The following is a 19,701-nucleotide window of genomic DNA, read 5'->3' on the forward strand; positions in this document are numbered from 1 at the left end:
ATTTATTCTGAAGTGTGTGTGTGTGTGTGTGTGTGTGTGTGTGTGTGTCTGTGTGTCTGTGTGTCAAACCCCTTATTCCTCTGACCCACATTGTAGTCATCCTTGTTTGTGCCAATAAGAGGTGAGAAGGTCATGTGAGTTACGATACAGGGAGATGTTTTCAGGTAGTTTATTCCTCTCTCCCACATTTGTAAAAAAAAAAAATACTTTGTGGGTCAATTCAGTTTTTTTTTTCAGTCGAACTGTTTCACTTTGTTCTGCATAATAATGAATGTAATACAAATACTGTCAAACTGAATGAGAAAAAGACAGATGTAAACAGAAAACTAGAATGAGTCAGTGGAGCACATTCCTCCTCCAAGGTCCAACAATCGTACACGTCTGTCACCAGCACCAAACTGTTCAAACTCACAGATCAGCATCATAAATATGTCTGATATTTTACATCAAAACATTATTTCCTTCGAGATTAAATAAATAATTCCTGGATCCGCCCCTTTAACAGGATCGGCACCAAAATATAAAACGGTCTTCCCTGGTCCATTCCCCATCGCTGCACTGCGTTTGGAGCAAGTCTGTTCAGCACTTTTTGCTAAATCCTGCTGAGAAAACAAACGAACAAGTCAACAGATAAGGGTGAAAACATGACCTCCTTGGTGGAGGTAATAAAAGACAGAATCGCTTAAAGAGGTTGACACATAGTTTTCTAAATGCCAAAGAGAAGACGTTTTTCTTTTTTAAACCACACACACTCATCACTATAACTCATACGTCTGTCTGTCCTGCCTCTTTTCAATCCCACATCTCCACGTCGCTGACCGGTAGAATGTGGGAATAGGGAGTTTCTGTTGTATCATACGTCATCTTTTGTATGGCTCATGTTTATTTCATAAAATAAATAAATATTGCAAGTCATAAGAAAAGGAGTAGTAGGAGGAGGATGAGTGTTAAAATAATGGAACTGATGTATAAACAGGAAGACTGATACAGAGATAGAGGCTGATACTGTGCTTGAAAATTGGCTGTAAAAACTTTGTACTCTTGGATCTGAGCCTGAGCTCCGTCTGTATTCATGTCACACCCTCTGCAAGAGACAAACCCCTTATAAAAAAAAAGAAAACACAGACTGCAATGTTGCAGACTGCATCTGCATAATTCTCCCATTTTGATGATGCATTTCATGCGCAGTCCAAACCGTATTGACTTGCATTTTTTGTATATGCAATGTTTGTAGCAAAATGAATTAAGTGTGGGCGAGCGGCGCGTAACGCGGGCGTCGATAGTGCCGTCGGGCAACTTACAAATGGTGTAATTATCTCCTCATAAGGTTATTAGAGGATCAATGGAGCCTGGTGGCCTGATGGCAGAGGTGAGCTGATGAAAGATGGGAAATGGTCAAGACAAGCCGACTGCAGAGGTGCAGCAAGGGTGATGTTAGAGACACACTGCTCATTTCTGTCATGTAAAACGCTCAAAACAAGGAAAAACAAAGAGAATATGATGTTCTTGGATTAGTACATGGTATGTTCGTAAACATAACAGAACAAGTCCAGATGTACTGTTGGATGTTTTGCTGCCATGTTTCACATTTGATTAAGTTTAAGGAACTGAAATTATTTGATTAAGGTTTAGAACAGGTCATGGCCGTGGTCCAAAGGTCATTCACTGTCAGTAGAGGATGTGACACAAATTCTCTCTGTGGTGTCGAAGTGAAACAATCCACAGGCCACTTTTTTCCAAGCAAACCAGTTTTACAGAATGAAAAGAGAGCGAGTTAAAGTAAGACAAGGCCTCTTAATGTCATTTCAAACATAATGAAGGGTTATGGACTCCAGGTCTGTCAGACCACAGAACAGAACACAGCTGAATCCTGGGTCAAGTGAGGACAACTGGCATCAGCTGGTTTACCCAAAATCTAATTTACACACTTTCATATAATGTCTTTTTTTTCCTGTTAATGTAATTTGTACTTGACTGTTTTATTCACAAGCAACACTTCTGTATCCGAAATCTCTTCATCTTCTCTGCTAATACATTTATCTTTATGTTCACATTTCTTTTACAAAGCACTTATCAAAACAGAAGCAAAATGAATCAAAATACACATAAAAACCTGGAGAATAAAATACAGAAAGGACAAATGCACAATAATTTAAACGATAACTGAAATAAAATACAGTTTGAGTTTAACTTTATCTTCTTAATACTGATATCTCAATCAGTAGAAGTTGCATTTGCCATATATGTATATGTATATGTATATATATATATATATATATATATATATGAAGCAGCATTAGCAACAGCAGTTGTAACAGTAAATGTTGCAGTGGGTTTTTCCAAGTATATTAAAACTAACTAGGACCAGCATCATGTGGTAACCTACCAGAATCAGACTGGGGGCCCAGTTTGGGCCCTGAGACATAACTTGAGAAACATTTCTGTGGTCGTTGAGAGAGGAACCGTGTAACACTGTAACTGTACTAACTAACAGACTCCAGTCCGTCTAACAAGACCCATAATTTCATTCACTGGAACCAGGAGCTAGTCAGGCAGCTCTGGCCTCAGTTCGGACAATGTGGTCCTGCCTTTGACTTTCCATCGCAGCAGCAAAATCATCAGAATTGTTTTTACTCATCAAACATGGCAGACGGACCACAACTTATCCTGGTGACAGATAAAACTTGGACACATAGAGAAACACCTCAAAACTTACTCTCCATCACTTATCCAGATCTGAGTTGCAGTGACAGCAGGTCAAGTAAATCTTTTTGTATTTAGCATTTTCTTGACTTTTTGTGGTTTGCCCAACCTCTGAGGATTTCAGCAGGCCTAGTTAGCCCAGCTGGCCTCGTCCCCAGCCATGTCCTCCTCAGCTCAGTCAGATAAATAATCCCTCAGGTTCGTTCTGGGACTGCCACAGTAGACCCGTCCTAGTTGGATGTGTCCTGAGTAGATGTTGAAAGAACCACCTCAGCTGACTCGTTCCATCACGAAGGACTATCGGTTCTGCTCTTAGCTCCTTCCAGATTGAAGCTATTCACCCTTTCCTTTGTAGGCTAAGACTCTACAGAGGAAGTCTAAGTCTGCTGGGCAGTGACCACAGCTCTTTACCATGTGAGATTTACGTAGAGCTTCACCTTGACCCTCAGACTGGTGGAGTCCAGGACAGATGATAGGGTCCAGTGTCACCTGAGGTGGCAGGTGAAGTCTCGAAAGACTCGTAGATCCTTTTTTCGTTCCTGTCCATTTTGCTTGACATTTACATTAAAGCATCGATTGGTATAAAGGAGCATTCAGAAAGGTAGAAACATGCTCGTCACAGCTGTAAGAGAATCTGGTTGAACGTGGACACAGGTGATGTAAACTGTTCTGTTTGAGTTCATGCCTGAAGACGACCCTAGCCTGTCTAAGTCAGGATGCCACTGGCTCGAAATTATCGTGGTCTTAACAGTCACCAATGTTGGCAGAACCCAAAGATCTGTTGTAAGAATTTTTTTTGTTTTTTCTCACTTCTGTGAACTTCTATTTTGAAAATCAAAATTCTTGTGAAATCACCAAATCCATGCGTAACCAACTAATTTCTGTCCTTTTACTCTTTGTCTCTAGTGAACGTCCCAGCCACGGTGGTGGAGGCCATGACCAGGCAGGAGTCCCTCCAGTCCTTCAGCAAAAATGGCAAGCCCTCCTCCTCCTCGTCTTCCACCTCCTCTACCCCCTCCACCACCCTCATGCGCTCCATGGTCTTCCCCCACTCCCCCTGCTCTCGGAGTTTCTCCCTGTTGGACAAGGTTGGGGTCGGGGTTCAGTCGGACTCTGGTTTTGGCCAGCTGGGATCAAAGAACCAGCGGGTCCTGGCGAGCCCAACCTCCACCAGCCAGCTGAGCAGCGAGTTCAGCGACTGGCACCTGTGGAAGTGTGGCCAGTGCTTCAAAACCTTCACCCAGAGGATCCTGCTGCAGATGCACGTCTGTCCGCAGAATCCCGACAGGTAAGAGCATCTGTGAACACGCCTTTATTAACATCAGCATAATAATAAACTCAATACATAGAGTATCACAAACACAGGTAAGTTAATTTAGTCCTGACTGGCACTGGACTCAAAGGATTCAGACTATAACGGCTTGAAAGAGAATTAAATAAGACATTTCCTTTCAGCCAGGGAAGCAAATTGACACTTTAACAACTTCCATGTCTCCATATCTTTTGAGATATAGCCTGAAACACTTCATACAGCTGAAACATTAACATCAAGAATGTGACACAGCACGAGAGTTTTTCTAAACTGTTGCTGCAGTTTTTCAGAGGACGCCGGCAAACCAGACACGTCGTTGTAATTTATGACTCATCATCACAACGTTTGTGTTACAGAAAGCGTGACTTTGTGGATGAGAGTTAAGAGAGCGTAAAAACGTTCGAGTGTGTATAACGTCTGCCAACTTAATTATATACAGCATGGAAGGAGGGAGGAAGAGTAGATGTGTGTGTGTGTGTGTTTGTGTGTGTGTGTGTGTGTGTCAGGGGGACGGAGGATGTATTGGAAATTTTTTGCTTAGCTTTATTTTTTGCGGGGAGAATCAGAGCGGCGTATAAATCAGCGCTGTGCGTCAGTGAGAAATACCTCGCCTTACGGTGACGGGGCCAGGAAAACAGATGCCACTTATTCAATAAACTAATACTCATAGGGAAGAAAAATGTGGGCTGGATATGGAGGGGGGAGGGAGGGTCGATGTGGAGCTGCCTGTCAATAGGAAGGTTTTATGGGACAGAGGAGCAGATAAAATTCAGCTGAACAAGCCAAACAGAACAGAGTCCTGGAGCTCTGAAGCCCCACTGTACCTCACACTCATGTGGACCGGGGTTAGACCAGTATGACCAGTCTGTCCATCACAGCGTCACCTGTCCATATGAAAAGCCAAAGTCCTGCCCCCCTCTTCAGGCTCTCCTCCTGTTGCCCCCAGACTCCTGAATGTTGATGATTCAAGTCAAGAGTCAAGGAGCATCCACTTCAGACCTCATGTTATCAAAGCAGATTTTATGTCTCTGCTCCGTCGTTGTACACAGAACTTAGGTAGGGAAAACGTCAACTAGTTCAATTTAGGCTACGTCCACTCTACTACGTCCAGAAGAGCGTTTCAGCTCCGTATCAGAAACTATCTACGTTCACTCAGCACCTGAAAACACACACATGCGTGATCATTCACACACGTTGAACATGTGCAATCCGGTGTAAACAGGAAGCAGATTGTCGACTCTGCAGTTGATTAGTTGCAAAAAATACTCTGAAGGAGGAACAACAGAGAGAGCTGCAGTGTTAAACTGCAGAATTTAACTGAACAACAGCTGCTAGCAAAGACAACGAGGTCTGTAACACTTTTCATTGTCCATGTCGCTTCCATCACTGGCAGTCGAGGCAGTGAGACCCGATCAGGGAAAGACTGTGGGTGTCTTCATCATCGTTTCTGAAGGTCTCTGTTTCTGTCGTCCGGACGACGACACAAACTGGAGTTTTTCAAACTAAAACGGGTCCAGCAGCGTTTCCAAAAGTCCCAGTTTTCAGTGCTCGAAAACTCTGGACGGTCATGGCACAGGAGGGGAAATCGTAGCAAAAAGAGACGCGTTTTAAAACGAAACCGTAGTAGTGTGGCCGTACCCTACAGCCATATACGAAGATGGTCTACAGGTCCTGTTTCTTAAGGTCGTTGTGGAGGTTCCTGGTTTCCTGTCGGTGGTTCTAAACGTCCTTCAGGAGATTCTGACTACAACTAAGACGGTCCAACAAGTCCTCGAGGTGGTTCTAGTGGTTCTTAAGGACGTTTTAGGGTCTTTTAGCTTAAACACTTCTGGAGTAACAGTGCTCTTCACCATCATCAGGGAATATGCTCTAGAAGAAGAGTTTTCATACTGCACTCATTCGCACTGTGGCTGTTTTGGAGGTTCGTGGTGGAATAGCTCCACTGACATCCTTTATGTTTGTTTTTATTTTGGTTAGTCATCCATCTGTAAGAGGCAGGTTTGTGTCTTTAGACATTAGAGCAGTGTGGCTGCTCTGAATACAGGCCCTCTGCTTTTTCACCATTGACCTCTCTTTTTTCTGTTTCTTGATTTTTTTTAACGCCTCTCTCCCCGTCTCTCTCTCTCTCTCTCTCTCTCTCGCCCTCCCTCTCTCCCTTCATACATATTTATTGATGTTTACTTGATGGGAACATTTGGAGCTGAAGACTGATGGCTCTTTATATCAGCATGAAAAAAAACACCACACACACACCACCTCTCAGCTCCATCTCTTTCAGGTTTGTTTTTTTCTGCTGACTGTTTCTTTTTCTGAACTTTTTCTTCTTCCGTGTCGTTTTTTCCCCTGTGTGTCATTTCAACAAAATCCATCATCAGAGGAGCCGTTTGTTTATGTCGATGAGGCCTTGGAAGTGCTTTCGGTTCAGTTTTAAACTGGTGTCAGGATGCAGGATACTGTTTAAGTTCTGAGATGGCGATGAGTGATGAATCAGGAAAAACATCTGAACATAAACGGACTGCATCTCCACTTATAGGTCTGACATATTACCAAAACAGCTCAGTATAAACCACAGCAATGACCTAAATTAATAACCACTGATGTTATGATTGATGTGTTTACTGCACTGGTGTTTAAAACACTCATTAGTGCTTTTAGTGAAAATGGGGTATTTTTGCTGAGCACTTTGATCTCCAGTGTCCACAATTCAGGTCTGGTTCTGCAGGCTTGTTGTTTATGAATAAAGCATGTATGTGCATATGGACACAATCACGCTTGTATATCCGAGGACAGAAAGTTTACAGCTGATTGAAAGTGTGTATCATCACAGAGTTGACTTTACAGAGGAATTAAATGTTAAATTTGTCATTTGTTTTTGTTACATACCAATGATCTGTCAATGAATTGGCCTCAGCTCGTTGCTCCTCAGTTTTTCCAGTGGTTCATTTAAATATTTAATGTTCTCTGTTACTCATGTGAGAGCTGCAGTAATGGGGCATGTTCAACGTTGTACAATGAGCTAATTTACTACATGAACATGAATAATGTCACCAGCTTTTTGTTTTATATATTTATATATTAATGATATTAGATTCATTTTCAGGGGGATATTTAAAGGAGGTTTGAATTGTCTTAATAATTTATTTTGGTTGGTGAAGCGTCAACAGGTCAAACAGATTAATAAGCATCATTTATGCATTGATCCAAATTCAGATTCTGCAGATTTTTTGTTAACATGCAATACAATGATGACAAACCAGTTCCGTCCAGCATGAATAAGTACAACGTTAGTTAATTAAACAGAAGTAAAATATTCTACACAAAGGCTCCGACTCTCCATGTTGCTTTCGGCCCTTCTGCATCCTTTAGCTCCTTGATCTCATTTAAATATCAAAGATACAAAACATTTGATGATGCAAGGTTTCTCTCGTGTTCAGTGCTCAGGTTGGTATTTTCCATCAAGACCTCTGGGACCTCAAACAATTACTAATGACTGTTAAACTCTAAGTCCTTTTTCAATTATCACTAATTATATATTTGTTGTAGATTGTTGTTTATTGAGTTTGACCTTCATCATTAGATCTTTACAAACATGATCTGTCAGTTCTCACTGAACTCAGCTTGTATTTCTAATGAAGGTCTTCAGACCTGACTTGCTGCAGCTGACGGGGAGTTTTGATGTGAGAGGAGCATTGTGGGTAATCAACAGCATCAATACGTACTGACTGAACTGTGTCCACATTGAGTCAAATCAAATACGAGACAGTTGTGTAACTGACACGAGACGCTGCGTCTTTTTATCCCTCAGAACAACAGAATGTAAGAATCTGCGCCTCGTAACTTTTGTTGTAATCAGAGTAACGTCTCAAATAATAAATGATTTATTGTTGTTAAGGTGCGTCGCTCCTTTCATGTTTTCACATCACTTTCTGCTCGGAGCCGAGAAAATTCTCAAAACACAATTAAGTCAAACTGTTTGCATGTCAGGCCGAAGCAAGACTGTTTCTCTCTGTTGATAAAAAGCTGACATTTAGGAGATTTATCACCAGGCACTGAGGACACATTTGCATTTAACACTAACACAGATGTGTTGAAAAATGACTTTTTTTTCTTTTTGTCAGTGTGTAGCTGCAGGAGTAACCGATAATGATCCATCACTGTGATGGACGGGCTCGTAGAAATTCCCTCAAAGTCTATTTTTATCTGTCATGTTTGCCACTAAAACAAAAATCTACTTTGTGTTGCATCTGCACAAGTGGATTTCAACATGTTTGACGCCAGTATAAATGTGTTTTGTCTCTTGTTGCTGTTTGTTTTGATGCCACAGTTCAGTTCATTTTCAAAGCAGCTGCTCGTATCTAGTTTTATGTAGTAGAGTCACAATACAGTTCTGAGAGGCCCGAGACATTTCAAGGCATCTTGCATCATTGCACCTGATCAGATGAACCAAAAGCAGGTTGAGAGTGGCAGTGAACGCACCATTAAACAGCAACAAATGACGCTAAATTGATGCTTAAGTGTCCAGTGTTCTTTGGAAAACATCAATAGATAAAAACCTTTGCAGGATCTCCTTAATGACTACAACTCCTGCATAAACTACACTACCCATATTGCTTGGTTTTAGTCCTAGGCTGAGCTGATGAGTGCAGCTGGTTGATGAGAGGACATTATATGAGCTTTCTGCTTTAATAGTTTGGTCAATACAGTGAAAGAGAGAGAGAAACAACGAGAGAGATGGATGTTTGTGGAGGAAGAGGAGTGTAATGTTTTTGTCTGGGGGTCTACCAGTGATTTTATTTGGATGTGCGCATGTCTGCTCACATACATACAGTATATATATGTGTGTGTGTGTGTGTGTGTGTGTGTGTGTGTGTGTGTTTGTTCAGAGAGCCATTGATTGGGTATTGACGAGGCTGGAGCAGTGATTTATAGCTGCTGGTCTCTGGGGAATAATGTCTTCATACGAGGCGGACAGAGGAGTCGTCCTCACAGCGCAGATATAACTCCATATGGATTAGCCCGACTCCATACGGGTCAATCAACACACTTCACCCCGCATCACTGCACGCTGCAAACACACACACACACACACACACACACACACACACACACACACACACACACACACACACACACTGATTCACTGACTCACTGAGGTCGAGGCTAAAATCAACTTAAAGCTCAGAGCACTGAAACTAGAAATTTAGCTAAAAGACATGTTTAAACATTTTATTGATATTATCTATAATGAATATTATAGATAATATATAATAATATATTAAACAAAGTTTGCTCATGGAACTTACTTATTGCTTAAATACAGATTAAAAAGAGCATCCTTTGAAAAAGTAAAAAGCTTTGAGCAGTGGTTCAAAGTGGGGTCCGGGTACCCCCAGGGGTCCTTGAGGGTGTTCTTGGGGGTCCCAAGCAAAAGGTGGAATAATTTATTTTCACTACATTTCCATCCATACGTAACACAAGGGCAGAATGTGCAACTATCTTGGTCGTGGCTTTCAAACACTTTCTGTAATAAAACATCCAAAAGAAAAAAGCGTGGGAGGGAATCTGGTCAGATCTGGTTCTGTGTCTAATTTGTCAGTTCAGGGGTCCTCGACGTGAAAACAATTTGAGACCCGCTGGTGTCACTGATTCTAATCGAGCCTTGGATCCGGTGTCGACAGGAAATACATTGTTTCATTTAAGCTACTTGTATATGGGCTTTTATTTTGAAGTCACAATGAAGTAACCTGCCTAGACTCCCTTCCTTTTGATTTGACGAGAGAGACTGACACAGAAATCCACTTGTTGGGTTTCTCCTTGTTTGGCAGTGCAGAAGTCAGAAAGATGTTTTGGTCACAACACACAGCTGATGATGAAACTCCTGAACATGGACATTTTATTTTTTATTTTTTAGTTTACTGTTTTCAAACCGACCACCTTCTCGACCCCTGACGAAATGAAATGAAAACGTGTGTGTGTGTGTGTGTGTGTGTGTGTGTGCGCGCCAGGAAACTTAATTCCCATGCACTGTTAGTAACGGACCTGTAGTTCGGGTCTCACACACACATTCTGCCTCTTTCAGCAGCTCATGTGTTAAAGGTGTGGACACAGTGACAACGTTGACACTCACTGTTGTTGTTACCACATGTTGTGTTGAAAGGCGACGCAAGGTTTATTGTCCTGAACCACATTTAACAGACGTGTTGAAAATGACTAATTTTATAGATCTCACGCACACACACATGAACACACACACACACACACATACATGGAGGCGATACTAAGTGGGAATGACACAGTCGGTTCTACTCTCATCACCCGTCCAAAACAAGTATTTTTAGTTTGCCTGTGAACCACATCGAAGCATCTATTTAGTGTTTTGTTAGCCTGTTGCGGTGTTGACTCTGAACATATTTGGCTGACTGTGCTGTCAACAGGCTGTAACACCGTCAGGCTGTAACGCCGTGTGATGCTAACAGGCACCAAGAGAGATGATACTCAGCTCTGCACAGTAATAACATCAGTACTGAGCGAGAGGGAGCGAGAGGGAGGGAGGTTGTTTTATAGCGTCAGTTGTAAAGTCCACAGAAATATAAGTCAAAGAAAAGTTAATTTGTTTATAGAGCTGAAATGATCACAGCTTCTCAGTTTTAAGGGTTTTCTGCTTTTCAGTGTTGTACAGAATTATAATCTGATTCTTTTTGGGACATTTAGGACGTCACCTCGTGCTCTGGGAAATTACACTGGGCATTTTTCACTATTTTCTGACATTGTATAAATGATAAAGATAATAAAGATATTCATTAGTTGTAGCCCTGTTTAATTCAAAGCTTTTCTTTTGCTGCGTTTTTGGTGTTTAAGAAGAAAAGAAAAGTCTAACCGGTCGCTCAGACTGAGAAGAGGCTGCGTTTGTTCCTGTGAGATGATGAAATGTGATTCAGGAAGTCTAGTTTGAGTTTTGTAATTCATGAGTTGTAGGTTGCCAAAACACTATAGTTTGTTTTGTTTTTTTCATTACTTTGACACATCAATGTTTCCCTGCTCACTGAGTAAACAGTAGCGTTACACTGCTCGCATTTCAAAGTGATCTCTCAAGTTCATCAAAAGTTGAGCGAGGTTCGACTTTTCTCTTGAACAAACTGTGTTTTAAGCCGGAGCGCTCTGTGACGTCCTCCCTGCTGTGCTCTCATCACTTCTTGTGTATAGAACATGGCTTTAGCACATGTTTGTGTTTGTTGTATTTGTCACTAATGTGACTGAGCCTCCGTTGTTGAGGATGTTTTCCTGTCCTGCTTCTCTGAGTTGTGTGAGGTTCATGCTAAACGACAGAGCGGTAGAAATCGTGTGTGGTCATTCATGCATATGTACGACTGTGTTCACAAGTTTGCAGATTCTTATTCATTTGTGCACGAGAACATATTTGCATGTGCTTTTGTGTGCAAATATTTCGACCTCACATGCACATACCTGTGTGTGTTTGTGTGTGTGTGTGATGGAGGTGTTTATGCTTCACCTCCTCCTCCCTCCTCTCTCCACTGTAATAAACAATAACCGGGCATTAATCTCCCGGCCTGCTGCCTTAATAAATAATATCCACACATTCATCAACTTAAACTATTCACAATCAATGCAGCTCTTCATAGAAAACCCACCTAATAAATAGTGGTGCGGCCCACTGAGGCGTGAACTTATAGACCAGCCGGCTGATAAATGAACCAACCCCCACGGCGAGACGCCTTTTATGTGGAAAACTGCAAGTGAGAATTTTTCGATTTTATATTACACTATTTTACTCTTATTACTTTCCTGTGTGTGTGTGTGTGTGTGTGTGTGTGTTCTCTGTACATCCTCTCAGGGTACAGTAGGTGTTTGTGATTTATTGGAGCGGTGAAGATGTCGGTCTATTTGTTTTATTCTAGTTCTGGGGTGTTTACCTATTTGTTAGGTACTGATGTCACAGTTTTGTCTTATTGGTCTCAGAATCACAGTCACTTTATTTTCTCTGCTGCACACACACAGCTAATATACACACTAATAAAGAACACAGTGAAGATACAGGGGAGACATGTAATGTTTGTCTTAGAGGGATATACAAGTAACATATGGAGAAATATGGCGATGAGAGCTTCATATAGGAATGTCATGTTAAAACTCATCGTGAATTTAAGGTTAAAATGCCGTTTAGTCAGAAAAACAAACACATACTTTAAATACAACAAAACAATTCAAGAAAAATTATAAAGCAACATCTTCATAAGTATAATATTTTGTCTCCAAAAACAAGAGTTACCTTTAAAAAAAATCATTGTTGGACCTGAATTCAGTTTTCAGCACATTTACACTGCAGTGTTTTTAACTGTATTTCACTCAGATCCAAATGTTGTGATGATGCTGATAATTGTGATCCACAAAAATGTAATTTAAAAAGTATTGATTAAGTAATTATTATTATTGTCTATCAGTTATTCTTAACTATTATTATTATTATTATAATTATTATTATTATTATTACTAATGAGCTATTGGACCCCTGAAATTCCCCTAGGGGATAAATAAAGTATCTATGTATTTATCTTTCTTAAACCTCATCTCATGCATTCACTCCAGTTTATATCATCAGTTATTGTTATTATTTTGTATTTTGTTCCATAAATTCTGTCGTCAAATTTTCCTTGAATTAAATAGTTTCCTTCAAGATCAGTTAATAAATTAATTTAACAAGTTTACTTTGTGATTTTGGATCAGAGCAGCTGCTGCTGATTGAAGATATTAGTGGCATTGATGATGGCGGTATTGTTGCTGCTTACAGTTATATCGAAAATGATTAGGTGTGATATTGATGACGGCGCTGGTAGGAGTAATAATCAATGACCTGACAGTTTGTAAAGATGATGACTGATTGGATTTTATATTGATGATCAGTTCTCAGTTGAACAGTAGAGACGGTGGTTGGTTGTAGGTGCCGTTGTGTGGTGATGATGCCAACAGTCCTAACAGTGATGGAGCCGATACTAATCATCACAGTGTTAACAGTGTCCCTGCTAACTGTCATCACAAGCAGGTTTAATAACGGGATCTCAGCCTCTTCATCGGCTCCTTAATGTGATTGACAGAAGACAGACAGCAGCTAATCACCTCAGAGCTGCGAGTGTCTCTGCTGTCTGCTCATCAATACGCTCTGCTGACTGATGCACAGCAACTCGTCGCTGTAGGAATGAGATCCTCTGAAACACAAACTGAGCTGCGCCTCAGTCTCAGGGATCTGGGACCTTAATGACCCACGTCCTTCCTCCCTCGTCACAACCAATAGCATTAGTAATTTACACCAAACAACGATTTCACTGTCACAGATAAATTTCCAATGTTAGAACAAAATCTTGAGAGTTTTACTAGAGTTGCATCATTTGATCGTTTGGTGTAAGACGGATCAGCCGAGCTTCTTAAATGTGTCTTTTTATTTTCTCGTCTCGACGTTCTTGACTCGTGCAAATAGTGACGCTCTCTGTCAACTTCCCAGGAAGCAGCAAACCGAGTTGATAGCGAGCACAGACACGACTCTGGGGAGGCGCAGGAATGTGAATTGTTTGGTGTAACGACGGCATTAAATACATGAGGGAGGAAAGGGTAAATTGAACACAAGGAAAATCATTTCAAAATAAATACAAACAATTATTTGGGAAAGATCCGCAGTCTTAGTGTGAGACTAAAAACTCTGTGACTTACGAGTGAGTAAGAATCTGTTGATACATTCACGAGTTCACAAGCATCTTCTTTTTATTCCACAGTTTTCATGCTTGTTTGCTGCCTGCAATTATTGAGACATCTTGTGCGATGCAATTGAGCCGATCTCCCTGCAGTGTACATGTGTTTTTTATTATTACATTTATTTTTAATATCTGTAAATGGAATAAAAGGTTGAAAATGATAAAAGGCCAAAACAGAGAAGGTTTACAAGATATGAGCGGACACTGTGACCATGCTGGAAGAGTCCTGCAAGTTAAAACACAATCAGCTGATAATGTTGGGAGGCTGTGTTCAACCCAGTAAATAGAAAGAGTGTGTGATTAGATCTGCTGCTGTATGGAAGCAGGACACTCTATTAACACACACACAGCTATTGTTTGGTTGTTTGTTTCACTCTGATTCTCTCCCACTGTGAACTCTCATTTGGGCTACACACACACACACACACACACACACACACACACACACACAATCTCTTTATATCTCTTCTTTTCTTGTTCTGTTACTGTCTCTATCTCACTTTCTCTCACTGCTGTTCCTCACACACACACACACACACACACACACACACACACACACACACACACACACACACGCGCATACACACATACTCTTGCGGTGATAGATGATCCAGTCATGATCTAGGCCTGCATTGTTGATGAGGGTCATGCTGCCATGGTTACCGGAGCAGTGTCCGACTCCCCTCGCCCTGTGTGTGTTTATAGACCTAACACTGTGGTTCCTCTCCGTCTGTTTCTGTGTCTAACGTCTGTTTTTGTCCCTGACTGAGTTTTTTATGGTTCATTTGTTGTTGTTGTTGTTGTTGTTGTTGTTGTGTTATTCTTATGTGTCTATACGTCTGTTAGTTTATTTGAATGTTGTGTTAATTTTTCTTTGTCTTATTTGTTTGTTAATTCAAGTTTATTTACAGCTTTAGAATTTGGACAACCACCTCTGTACCCTCCTGTTCTCACCTGTCTCTCTCTCCCCCCTCCCCCCCCCTCTCTCAGACCGTACCAGTGTGGCCACTGCTCCCAGTCCTTCTCTCAGCCGTCGGAGTTGAGGAACCACGTGGTGACGCACTCGAGCGACCGACCCTTCAAATGTGGATACTGCGGCAGAGCGTTCGCCGGGGCCACAACGCTCAACAACCACATCCGCACGCACACCGGAGAGAAGCCGTTCAAGTAAGTAACAGTGAGTACCCCCAGCCACCCACCCATCCGACCCACCCAACCCTCTGCTCCCTCCCGCCCGCCGCAGACTGGAGCTGGGCTGACCACTTTCACTTAGACACGACACCCAGCTAACACCCGCCCACATCCTGTTAACTGCCTGCTGACACCCTCACTTCCTCTCCCTGACACCCCAGCTGTCATGTGCCGGCGTCCGAGCTACTGCTGATGTCACATTTTCTAAACATGAATGAAAACAACCATATCATTTATTTTAATTGGCCCAAATGAAACCAACAAAACCACAAACTTAAACAAAACCTAATCACTCAGGTGACAACCTTTCAGACGACTCCTTTACAACAGTGAGGCAAAAACAAAGAGACTAAACACTAATATAAGCTCTCACTTTGTATTTGTTAACAAGACATTATTAAACCTCTGCTGCCAGCTGTGTTCATATGTTTTGAACAAGAAGGTATTTCAGTCTTGTTCCAGTATTACAGTATTGTACTATTTTAATACATGTTTTTTCCTTAAATATAAATTTAAACTTAAAAAAAAAAAGTTTGATTTTCAAATAAAACGTTACTGCTCCACTAACTACACACACTGACACCTGCCATGTAATAACACCTTCTGCTTTGCCATGCTTCGATCTATTGGTGTTTTAAACTGATGTAAATTGAATACTTCCTGCTGCTGCTGCTGCTTCACAGTAGAAACTGTCCACTGACTAACAACCAGAAGGCTTTTATTGTGAAGGTGCTAAAAGAAACATCCACTTATTTACCGAGATTTAGACTGCTAACGTCTTATATGATAAGAACTGGAGACTTCCAGAAGCTGTAGCACGTACAGTTCTTTAAGTGAAGTGAAATCTTACTGAATCAATAGAAAGGCTGGATGATTTTCCAGAACACAACCATCGTGAGAATGATGCTGTATGACTCTCAAACTGTGTCCAGAGCAGCATGAAGCTCAGTGATCCATAGATCAACTCAGGGGGTCAAAGGTCGCATGGATTCCTTTTAATGTGAAAGGCGTTTCCTGACCCTAGTGACATGAAATGACCAAGAAATGCTCATAATTATAAATAAGGATCAGTGTTGATTGTTGGTTCAATGAGACCAATGCAGCCAGACAACAGACAAGTCAGAGTAAACGAACGGAGCGTTAAAACAAATGAAACTTCAATGACAACAACATGTCACCTGGTTTCACTCTGGAGAATAAACTATAAAGACTAATATTCAAGACGTATCGGCCTGTGAGTGATTTACATTTCTTAAATCAATAGAACAATTTCTTAACAAAGCATGACACAAAAATGGAATTACTTTTACAAATATTTAAACACTGAAAAAACACTTCATGTCACTGTCATTCGCCTCTTTTTCCTGGGTGAATGTTGATTAATCTTATTGTTTTCTTGTGCTAATTAAAAACTGTTAAAAGACTCTTCCACATCTCTCTTGTCCAGGTGCTGACTCCAAAAGACTTTGTGAGTTATATCTTTATTATATTATATCATATTAATGTATTACATGAAGAAAAGTACAACGAACAGCCAGTTTGAGCTTGAAACGTTGGACATTTCTTCATGGAGGAAAGAAAAATAAATTAATATGAGCAAAAAGCAGTGGTGTGAGACCTGTGGGAAACTAAACCATTTAAATATCTTTTTATTCTCCTGTTTTATTTACATTTTATTATAGTTACAAAACGGGGGAGGGGGGATGGGCAGAAATTTGTTTAGGCCCTCAAAAACAGAAAAACAAAACTTTATTTCTTTCTTACGTGTTTTTCCATAATTCATGATCCCTCTGTGGAATATGGGAAATATGTTGTTGCATCTCCCGTCAAAGCTGGTGTGACCTCTAACCTTTTACGTGCTTCACTATCAGCTGTCTGTGACCATCAAGAAACTCCCGCCTTGTTCTTGTGTTTAGCTCGTCGTAAATCACTGCGGACGAGAGCATCAGCAAAACGCTCCACAACATTCAGTGTAAATACAGAAGAACCCGGATCGCAGCAGCGAGCAGCCTGATAATGAATCTCCACGCCGAGGCCGCTCATTTCCATTTTTTCACTCTGTGCAGACTGATATCATTAGAGGACAAGCCACACAGCAATTAGGGGTTTCTGGACGCTGCTGTCATCCCGTCAGCAGTGCAGGACAATAAGGACACTCCCAGTGGACGAGGAGGTCAGCTTCCAGGCAGAGGGCAGGAGGACAAAGACTAAGAGACATAAAAGAAAGTGAAGAAAGCAAAATAAGGGATTTGAGTTGTGGGAAATCTCGAGGACACGTATCAGGGGAAAGCTGGTGGAAACAAATTAACGCTCTTAATAAGCAATCAGAGAACTTGTCATTGATGTGGGGAGTGAAAGGGCGAGAAGAAAGGGGGAGAAAACGAGGGAGAGGAAGAGCGTGGTGGAACAAGAGATCACGGTGTAAAAAGTGAAGGCGAGAAATACGGTTAAAGCAAATCAGCGTTCTTAATAAGCAATCGGAGGAAACCCCGAACCTTTTCATCAGCACTTCAGAGTCTCGGTGGAGGCAGAGCGGGACAAAGACAATCATGGACGGGCGTCAGAAATCTTTAGCGGATCGATGGCCTCGGGGAGTTATCTCCTTTCGGACGGTGCGGCGGATAGATTAAAGCTGCCACTGTCACTTTGTCAGGAGGAAAACGCTCAACTTTATTTTCCCGCTGAGGAGACGGAGGCAGAGATTCTGTGTGGTCGGCAGCTTTTCAGCACCGATACTCGCCGGACTGTGGAGCCTGTCAAACTGCTGCCGCCGTTTTCTCTGCTGTTCATAAACAAACACTCGCAACATCAACATCACAACTTTAAGTATCTGAAGGAGGCAAAAGAGGAAGTAGATTCAAGACGTAATGAGATGCTCCTGGTTTCTTTCTCCTTTGTTTTTATTTTACAAGATTGTTGCTCTGTTCGGCTTCAAGGCGCTGAGAAGTAAAACGTTGTTCCTCTCTACCTTTTTAATAGAATTTAACTTTATATCAGCATTTTATTCAAAGTCTAGTCAATTTTTATTTGTATAGCCAAATATCTTGAATCATCAATAAGCCTCAGGGAGCTTCACAATCTGTACAATCTGTCTTCAGACCTTTGATTATTACGCAGAGTATCTTTATAATAGGAATTTCCTATGATACTGTTAATGTTCAAAACATCAAGCTGCAACAAAAAGTTTTGGATTTGAGTAATTTTATGGTAATCTCACACTAAGATAATTATTATTAACAATTACACAACAAAACATCTCAGCTAACGTCTTGGCAAGGTACAGAATGTTTTATAAAAATTTTATATTTTAATCTTACAGCTGCATTAACAGGTTTAAAAGATTAAAAGGTAAATAACTGCTGTTTGGTTTCCGGGGAGATTGAGTTGAGACAGAGCTGGAGAACCACAACAATGAGCTAAAAGAGTCTAACAGCTGTTTGTTCTCCGTGGGTTTGGCTCTAGAAGCAACACAGTAAATCACCTGATTAAATAGAATCAGAAATGTTAAATGAGTTGACCAGCAGTGAATTCTGGGAGAAAACGGTGACACTTTTGTGCTGGTTTTGTAGTAAAAGTCGTGTTTTGTTTGAGTTGTGGCCTGAATTCTCCAGCAGTAAATTTAAACGTTGCTGTTAACGGTTCTTGAACACGTCTCTTGTCTGTTTCGGGTCCCGTCAGCGGTTCCTTCTGTCCTGTCGTACACACCAGATTAAGATAAGAGGTGAGCTGAAACTTCACTGATCCTTGAGAGAGAATTGATTAAAGCTGCCTCTGTCATTTTGTCAGGACAAACTGCTCAAAGTTATTTTTCCCCGCTGGTCAATAGCCAGCAGACTGCAGCCGCCTTATTTCAGCTCGGGTCTTTGTTCTGCGGGAGAACCGTCCTCGTGTCTGTCCTGGTGGATAAGTCACTGAGACAGAGAAGCTTCAGAGACGCTTTGATGTCGGTAGCTGCTGTGGTTTTGTAGATTTACAGGCGAATAGGAGCAAGAACGTCCACCTTGAGGGCAGAGCGGCTCCGTTCAGTCAGGCGTCTGTTTTCTTTTTCTTGTGCTTTAAGGAAATTTACAAAATGAGAAGGACTCAAGTGGAAGATCCATCTGCTGGAAATGTTTCCAGAATGAATTCTGCTGTTTACGAGTCCGTACGATCCTCACGCACACATTTAAATACACATAACATACAAACTGTAATACTTAGGTCTCATGTGACTACAGGAACATGTTCGAGTCTGTTTCATCAGATGCATTCATGCAGGATTATAACATTCACTAGAATCAGATGTCTGATGGGAAACGTCTTCAGTTTCTCTCATTCTGTTTTCGTGAAGCAAAAACAAATGTAGGAGATTCAAAATCTATGTAGTTTCTGTTACTGCCTCTAGTTTTCAAAGGAATTGGTCACTTAAAGTTTGTTCATTTTATTATTTATTATTAAGTTCACTTTCTTCTTTCTCATATTAAATCACCATGATCAGTTGATTTGTTTGACGGGGGAAAGTGGATCAATTGACCAATAACAAACCATGCTCTTGACCATGTTGAAGTAGTTTGTGCAAGTGAATCTGCTGCTCCACTTTCCAGTCTGCAACTTGCAGACCCTCACAGTAATATGTGAGGTGTTAATTTAATGTTTTCAGCAATTCTTCAGAAGACAACAAAACCAAAAATGAATGTGTCATTATTTCACAGTTGTCCAAACAGGGGCAGTTTTGGTCTGAAGGGTGCACAGACA

At 41.1% G+C, this 19,701-nt stretch overlaps 1 protein-coding gene across 1 annotated transcript in view; it reads left to right on the forward strand.

Moving 5' to 3' along the window:
* The window catches only part of LOC111667134 (PR domain containing 6), a 31,425-nt gene that overhangs the window by 6,408 nt on the left and 5,316 nt on the right, over positions 1-19,701 (forward strand). Inside the window, exons 2-3 of the mRNA XM_023422728.2 lie at positions 3,610-3,991; positions 14,767-14,943. Coding sequence (XP_023278496.2) covers positions 3,610-3,991; positions 14,767-14,943 — 559 coding nt within the window. The remainder of the gene's footprint in view (positions 1-3,609; positions 3,992-14,766; positions 14,944-19,701) is intronic.

Source organism: Seriola lalandi, unplaced genomic scaffold (genome assembly GCF_002814215.2).
Source record: "Seriola lalandi dorsalis isolate HSWRI2012SDOR001 ecotype SW California unplaced genomic scaffold, Sedor1 jcf7180002054684, whole genome shotgun sequence".
Lineage (NCBI taxonomy): Eukaryota > Metazoa > Chordata > Actinopteri > Carangiformes > Carangidae > Seriola > Seriola lalandi.